Source organism: Merops nubicus, unplaced genomic scaffold, assembly GCF_000691845.1.
Source record: "Merops nubicus isolate BGI_N331 unplaced genomic scaffold, ASM69184v1 scaffold3989, whole genome shotgun sequence".
Lineage (NCBI taxonomy): Eukaryota > Metazoa > Chordata > Aves > Coraciiformes > Meropidae > Merops > Merops nubicus.
This window is the reverse complement of record NW_008628858.1, coordinates 1,687-10,148: the sequence shown is the minus strand read 5'-3', so window position 1 is coordinate 10,148 and position 8,462 is coordinate 1,687. Positions and strand designations below refer to the sequence as shown.

General features: G+C 39.7%; 1 protein-coding gene across 1 annotated transcript; it reads left to right on the top strand.

Moving 5' to 3' along the window:
• Positions 1-207: 207 nt before the first annotated feature.
• On the top strand, positions 208-7,954 carry RIOK3 (RIO kinase 3; the record flags this gene model as incomplete). The annotated part of the gene is made up of 12 exons (XM_008946782.1): positions 208-329; positions 1,157-1,302; positions 1,432-1,536; positions 2,036-2,145; positions 2,846-2,989; positions 3,845-3,972; positions 4,533-4,718; positions 5,258-5,417; positions 6,407-6,487; positions 6,576-6,665; positions 6,989-7,096; positions 7,838-7,954. Coding segments are annotated over 12 exons (1,482 nt in total), but the record flags the coding sequence as incomplete, so codon positions are not given.
• Between the last annotated feature and the right edge of the window lie 508 nt (positions 7,955-8,462).

The following is an 8,462-nucleotide window of genomic DNA, read 5'->3' as shown; positions in this document are numbered from 1 at the left end:
AATGACTCCTTGAGGTATTTTCTTCCTTATAGAGGAGGTATGTGGCAGTTTTAAACAATGTACTTCAGCTCGTTGTGCTTCTGTCTGTAGAAGACAAGCTGTGACAAGATTACATGAGCTTAGTTTAGAGCCAGTGATAACTCATTATCCTGGTTATTATGTTAACACTGCATTTCATGCTGACTCGAATAAACTGTTTATTTGCAGTGTCCATGGGGAGCCCCCAACACCACATCAATATCCTGCTCCCTTGCTGACGTCATGAGTGAACAGCTGGCAAAAGAGCTGCAGCTGGAAGAGGAAAATGCTGCTTTCCCTGAAGTGGTTGCGTGAGTGTAAATCCTGGATTAGTGATCTCCAGGCTTGTGAAGCCATCTTCTGCCTCTTGTGCATTTTCTTACAACCTGCTCGTGGTGTAGCAGCACAGGAAATGCTTTGTCTCTTATCTCCTCATTCTTCAGATCTTTTTCAGTGGGCTTCTGCAGTTAAAAATCTTCCTCGGAGTCTCTTCTCTGACCCTTCCTTCTTTCTTGATATTTTCTCTACAGTTTTTGGGGTGCTTTAAGCCAGTTTGTAAGCTAGGGTTTGAGAAATATTATCAGAAAAGGTGTGTTTTTTAATTTCCATTTAAAGACTCTTGTTACAGTTAATGTTAAGAATGTTTTTTCAAGAACTCTCAAGTGTACCACGTGTATTTCCTAATACTTGGAAACTCTAAACACAGGCTAAGAGCTTATTAATTCTAAACTGTACATTTTAGAACTGTAATTCTAAATGTCAATTTTGCCTGCAGCAAGTTAACACTTCTTAAAAAAAAAGTTTTATTTATTTTTAAAGAAATATTTACACACATAACACTTGTGTGCATTCTTTCCCTTTCATGAAGGGCATCTTAAAAAGAGAGCCTAATGCTTCTTACAGAGTGGTAAACTAGTAAAAATTTAAGTAATATTTTCATGGTAAAGGAATGGCAAGGAGAAATGAAGTCATGTTTTATGAAGTAGTGGCTTGGAGGGGGGTGAGCAGCTGAGATCTGTTAGTCCCTGTGCAGCTCTGGGTGAAGTCTTGTCTAGAGCAATGAAACAGTATATAAAACAATGTTTCTGTTTAGATTGCTGTGTTTATATTTTACAATTTCTGCTCTCATTTTACACAGTGTTGCTGAAGGACCCTTTATCACAGGAGAAAACATTGACACCTCTAGTGACCTGATGCTGGCTCAGATGCTGCAGATGGAGTTTGACAGGGAGTACGACGCGCAGCTGCGGCGTGAGGAGAAGAAGATCAATGGAGACAGCAAAGGTACCCTCATCAGAAGAAATATTTCTCCTTTTGAGACCATTCTTGACACTCTGCTGAAGCTGAGAGGGCTGGGAGGAGGTGGCAAATTCCTGGTAATCACAGTCGTGGTTGTTTGTTTTGTTTCTCAAGTCTCCATATCCTTTGAAAACTATCGGAAGGTGCATCCCTATGACAGTGACAGCTCTGAGGATGAGGTGGATTGGCAGGACACCCGTCATGATCCTTACAGAGCAGGTGTGTGGCAGTTTAAAGCAATAGTTTCTTTGGCTAATAAACCTAATGAGGTGTTTTGGAGGTAAGGAGACACACCAGCTGCATGTGAAATCAGGTCACTGAACTGGGAGGTGTTAGGCAGAGAGCTGGGCAAGTAACTTCAAGCTTCTGGTTGCCAGTGTATTGGCTTCAGTGAACAAAATAACTGTTGTACATAGAAAATATTGTGGGCTATCTATCATTCCATTTGGCTAAAGACATCTGAACAGTAGTGAGCACTCCAGTCTTTAATGTGCCAAAAGTGCATCTGACATCCCAGGGAAGAGACAGAAGTCAGTCATAATGGCAAGATGAGCTGCCATGTTCAGGAAAAGAGAAGAATGTGTTGGTATTACACAATTGAAGTGCTTTATTCTGTTTAATAAATAAAATTGTTACCTTTAGGGATGTTGTGGAACCTTTATCATTAGTTAGGTTTGTTTAGATGTAAAGTTTGATTTATTTTTCTCCCTGCTGGCAGATAAACCTACTACTACACCAAGAAAGGGCTTCACAGGGAAAGGGAAAGACATCACCACTAAACATGATGAGGTGGTGTGTGGGAGGAAGAACACTGCTCGCATGGAGAATGTAAGTAAAAACTTCCAGAAGCTTATTCTGTGTATAAAGCTGGAATGCTGTAATTCAACCAAAGAGTTAATGCTTGTCCACTTGTGCTCATGCAAGCAGTGCTGATTTTTGTTTTTATTTTCATCAGATGAGAAAGCCAGGCTGTGTTTGGATCAGTTATTGAAATGAGCGGTTTGAGCTGTGCAGGTGTCTTGTTTAAAACTATATTGTGAGTGACCATGATTAAAAACTTTGCACAGAGCTGTTTTGGCAAAATAAAACTATCAGCAAGTTTGGTTCACAGGCAAATAAAGCACCAAGGCTATTTTTGAAAAGCATGGTTGTCATGTCACCTATTTTTTTTTTAATTAACTTTGCCAGAAGAGCCATTTTCAATCAGTTGTTGGACTTTACAGCTTTTCAGTCTTTATACCTACCTCCTATTTTCTTTAATGCAACTGGAGCAGCTTCTGCAAATAAGGAAATGCTGCAAATGCTCTTTTTAGAGGATGTTGGGTAACCTCCTATTGATTTGGGCAGGACTCCAAGCTCTGAGTTTAGAGCCCTGTGTTTTTCAACACAGGGATGTTACACAAAGTGGGTTTCGTGTGGCTTCTGACCTACCCTAGGTGTTTGCAATCAGAATGAGAAATTTCTGCTTGTGCCAACTCCTGGTGTCTGCTAGTAACAATGCTTAAATTTCTGTTACTTCTGCTTGTAGTTTGCACCTGAATTCCAAGTAGGGGATGGAATTGGGATGGACTTAAAGCTGTCAAATCAAGTCTTCAATGCCTTAAAACAACACGCCTACTCCGAGGAGCGTCGAAGTGCAAGGCTCCATGAGAAGAAGGAGCACTCCACAGCTGTAAGTTCTTGATAAAATCTTTCTGTCTACTTGTTGTCTTGTGTAAAACCTGAACACTGTTCTGGTAATTCCATGAAGCATTCTATTTTTAGTAAAACAGTTCAGTGATAGTGTGTTAACATGGCTGCAGGAGATGGTGTTAGCCAGCTCCTACTAGAAAAAGGCTCTTTGTTTCAGCTGTATTACTGTCAGGGCCAGATCAAAATAAGAGTGAGCACTTCCTTTTTTTTTACCTCTTTGTCTTTCTAAACATAGCTCTTAATCAACTACAAGGAATAAATTTACTGATAGAAACCATCCAGAGGACTAATCCTCTGCAGTTCAACCATGTGACTCCAAATACGTCTTCACAGCAAGTTTCAGGAAGGAGAGGTGACCCAAGTAAACTCTGACTTAATAATTTAGGGAGTCAGTTGATGGTGAGTTTAGAGCAGGGGGTCTGACAATTTATTCTGTGGAATTCTTCACATTTGGGTGTTTTATCGTTATGGATATAAAATGAAACATAATATGTGGGATATTTTGATTTGTGATTTGTAAAGACTTCTTGAAAACACTGTAGAAAGTGCTCTTGAGCCACTGTTTGTATTCTATGTGGAACTGGTAAAATACTGTGTGTGCTACACAGCTGATAAGGTACCTGAGAGTATTAAATCTCAGGATGACAGTGCTGGAGCAGTTTGGCTTTGCTCCATCTGTTTATTTAGTTCATGGGGTTTTATTTCTATCAGTTAAGAGAAGGAGCTTAATACATTATTTCCACCTAGCTGAACATTTGTGGTATATAAACACTCTAAACTCACTGTAAAACAAAGAGTTATGATACTGAATTGAGTTTTCATTTCTTGCCTGTAGGAGAAAGCAGTGGATCCCAAAACACGTTTACTTCTTTACAAGATGGTCAATGCTGGGATGCTGGAGACCATCACAGGCTGCATCAGCACAGGAAAAGAATCTGTTGTGTTCCATGCATATGGAGGAAAGTGAGTATAGTGTTTGGTACTGACAGTAGCTTTAAGGACCAAAGTTGATTTAAAAAGCAGAAACCACAAAAATATTTAAACAATCTGAACTCGTTTCATTCCCAAGACTTAAAGTTTGTATTCATGTGTAGGCAGATAATAATAAAAGTTGAAAACCAAATGGGGATTTTTTACTTTATGGCTGGTACCACTTTCCTCCTTGGAGACCATTTAATGAAGAGGGAGAAATCCAGTACAGCTTTCTGTGGAAAAATGTGTACTGCTTTTATAAAAAAACTCTTGAGATTCTGAGGAACTTTTTCCACTGACTATTTAGTCTATTTAGTTAGCATCTAATTTATTTAGTTGGCAACATAGCAAAATGCTAAACTCCAAATATTCATACATAAGCTTAATCATAGAACTCTTACAAACTTAACTTGGATTACTCCCAAATCTGATAGAAAATCAGGTCTTTTCCTTAATTATATTAAAAATAACTGTATCTTGCCACCTTTAAAAGAATAAACAAAGATGTGAATCGTTAACCTCGTTACATATTTCACCTTTTCCATGAGAAGTGCAACAGAAGAGAAGGTGGTACCTGCAGAATGTGCCATCAAAGTGTTCAAAACAACCCTCAATGAGTTCAAGAACCGTGACAAGTACATCAAGGATGACTACAGGTTCAAAGATCGCTTCAGTAAGCTGAACCCAAGGAAGATCATTCGGATGTGGGCTGAGAAAGAAATGCATAACTTGACAAGGTAAAGCTAGAAAAGGCATTGCCAAATGCCTGTTGGTTGCCTGGTCTCTTTTTAAGGGAGATACACTACCTAGGGGTAGAAGTTTAGGTTGGATTTTTAGGTTAAATAATACAGTCTTCCACAGATTCATTAAGCTCTCTGGTTTCTTGAATGAGTTGCCAACATTTTCAGTGATCTGGCAGCAAAACTTAAAAGCTTGTGAAGTTAACAGGCTCTAGCTAGAAAAGTGGTTTTCAGTGAGCATTTTTAGACCTACTTATGACTTTAAGAAATGTATTTTCCTGTGTGAAACACTTTGAGATATATATTTATTCCATTGTCAGTTAGGTCTGTTACAAAGTTTGTGGTGTTTTGTTTTGTTTTGTTTTTATTTTGGATCAAGTTTCTCAGGCACAGCTCTCTTAAGATTGCAAATGAGCAAGCAGGGACTGGAACTATAAGGTTAAGCAGGGACTGGAACTATAAGGTTAAGGAGGGACTAGAACTACAGGGTTTTGTGGGTTTTGTTTTTCTTAATCAGTGTCTTTTCTGATCCACAGAATGCAAACTGCAGGAATTCCTTGTCCTCAAGTGGTTATCCTTAAGAAACACGTCTTGGTTATGTCTTTCATTGGCCAGGATCAGGTCCCAGCTCCTAAACTGAAGGATGTGACACTTAGTAGTGAAGACATGAAAAAGGCCTACTATCAGATTCTTAATGTAAGAGAATACTGATGATTTAACCCCTTCCAATTCTGGGTTGTGTTTTCTTTTAGGGGAATAATTTGAAGGAGAGATCAGCATCTACTTTTCAGGGTGATTGGATCACTTTCAAGATGTGGAGCCCAAAGGCTTATTTTGTTGCTGTTTCATGTGTGATTTAGACTAAGTAAGAAAAACACATACTAAAAAATAAATACTAAAATAGAAAAAAAGTAATAAAATTCATCTTAATCTGAGTGGAAAATATGCTGGAACTTGATGACAAAGAGATACTTAGCAGCAAGGGATTATGAGCAAGTAAAATCTCCTTTTATAGGCACAGTCTGTGGTTTAAGAAGTTCTCCAAAGTCTTTCTGGGCTTCCCAGTACTTAGTTTATAATGCTTAAACACCCTCCAGTGGATAGCCCCTGACCCACCCCCTTTTTTTAGCAAGTTTAGAAAGTGGAGAATGAATTAGAATATTTCATGGTGGATACTTAACTTTCCTATTATCTGCAGTAATTGTTTCAAACCTGTACCTGCTGACTCTCCACTCACTCTTAGCTTCCTGCAGACACTGAAAGAAAAAGACACTGACCAGCCCAGCAGCTTGAATTATGAGTGGTCTGTGCCTCAGATCTTGAGACCAGCAGAGCAGCACAACCACAAGTTAGGATTCAGTATCTAAAGCTGTCAGGCTCCTTTCCTGTGTGATAGGAGTGAGAATTTATCTGTCTCATGCACTTGGACTGGCTGGCAGAGCTGATGTGAGTTTCCCAGACTGACTCTCCTGGCTTGCCAAAGCCAAGCTTAGTGATAAAAGCTTAATTTGCTGGCAGTGTACCAGGACTATGATTCCCTGGGTGGAACTTTATTGAAGACTTGGAAAAAAATGATGTAAATTGGATGGGTGATTGGGGAAAGGCTTTTTTTTTCCTTAATAGTCATGGCACTGATATTTCTTTGGAATATAGCATCCTTCATTCATTAATTTGGTTCCTTGCAGATGATGCAACAGTTGTATAAGGAGTGCAACCTGGTCCATGCAGATCTGAGTGAATACAACATGCTCTGGCATGATGGGAAGGTGAGGGCATTTCCCACGTGGGAGGGGAAGGTTTCATCCCATGTGAAGTGCTGATGCAGAGTGAATTGCTGTCCCTCTGTGCCTACAGGTCTGGCTTATTGATGTCAGTCAGTCTGTGGAGCCAACCCATCCTCATGGGCTCGAGTTTTTGTTCAGAGACTGCAGGAATGTTTCACAGGTAGGACTTCTGGCAGTATTCTGTTCTACTGAATGTGTTCCAAGATAAAATCCATTCAGAGCTAGCTAAAAATACAACTTTAAAAATTGATCCCCACCACATGCATAGACAATTGCAAATTTTCCCTGCTGGTGTCCTCCAAAAAGGGAGGAGTGTGGAAGAATAAAACAGCACCACTAGAATTAAAACTTCCTTCAGTTTTTATCTGAAGGTCAGCAAAATCAAAACTACCATTTTAACTCATTGTGGTTCTAACCTGGAGAAGGAAGAGGAGTGTGTTTTGTGCAGTGAGATGTTTAATGTGTGCTTCTCCTGTGGAGCAGTTCTTCCAGAAGGGAGGTGTGGCAGAAGCACTCAACGAGCGTCAGCTCTTCAACGCTGTCTCGGGCTTGAATATCACAGCTGACAACGAAGTGGACTTCCAGGCAGAGGTACAGCTTTCTCTGTCTCTAACATTTTAACTGCCCTGGCTGCAGTAGCTCTTGTGATACCTCAGCTACTCATCTGGAGTTTGTATCAGCAAAAATTTAGTGATCTCTTTTAGTTCACAAGCTACGAGCTTGGTCGTCTCCCTTACATCAAAGGTTGTGCAGAGAGAATGAAAAGCTGGGTTAAAAGTAATGGTTCTACTCCTTATTTTTCATGCTTTAGATTTTTATCTTATTTAGATTTTTATCTTACTTTATTTAAAGTTGAGGCTAAAGTGAGCATTGAGGTGCAGGGTGGGATTTTGTTGCTGTTGTTTTATGCCATGTTTTGTACTTGTAAATTTTATGGGAAAGACAGGAATATGATTAGATTTTTATCTTACTTTATTTAAAGTTGAGGCTAAAGTGAGCATTGAGGTGTGGGGTGGGATTTTGTTGCTGTTTTATGCCATGTTTTGTGCTTGTAAATGGGAAAGACAGGAATATGAGTTTACAGAGAGGTGAATTTGAGCAGCCCATCCTTAAACTTCAGGCTTTGACTTGGGTTAAGCCTTTTTTTTGTTGAGAGCAGATGTTTCAAGCTGTACTTCCAAAGTCTGTTGCTCTGTGCATGTGGCAGAACCACAGAAACAGGAATATTGTGTATAGCTGATCAGTCGTTTGAAGCTACCTTTTAACACTGCTTAGAAACATTCTGGCTCAGGCTGTGAGGATTTCAGCACGGGTTTATTTTTGGCTCTCCAGATTGAAGCTTTGGAGAAGATGAATGAAGACCACGTGCAGAATCATGGCAAGAAACTGTCGATGTTCTCCAGCGATGGGGACCCACCTATATCTGATGAATAGCACTGAGTGTACAGCTGCCAACAAAACACAATGTACTGCTTCTGACCACGTGGGTGCAGTGGTAAATGTCAGCTCCTAATGTCAAGAGAGGGTGATGGACTGAGAATACCAAAATGGAACACAGAGTGAGCATAGGGTGAGGCCTCTGTGGGTTGTTTTTAATGTAGCCCCCACAGCAGGCTGGCACTGTGAGAACAGGCTGTCACTACCTCTTCAGGTCTGACAACTTCACCAGTTGTCCAGTTACATTAGACTAATGTAGTTGAGGTGCTCCTGTTTTGCATGATTCAGAGCTTATATGCTTTAGGTTTTTTTGTTTGAAAGTAAATTAAAAACCATAAATGATAAAAATCATAAACCCCATCTCATTAAAACCCATAAGTATTTAGTGGGAAAGCACACTAGGGCAATCTCTTCTTATTTTCCTACTGCTGCTTGAAAAACTAATTAAAAATTGTGTATGGACACAATGGCAATGAAACTTTCATCCTTCCCTAAGAAGGGCAAAATGAAAATTCAAACT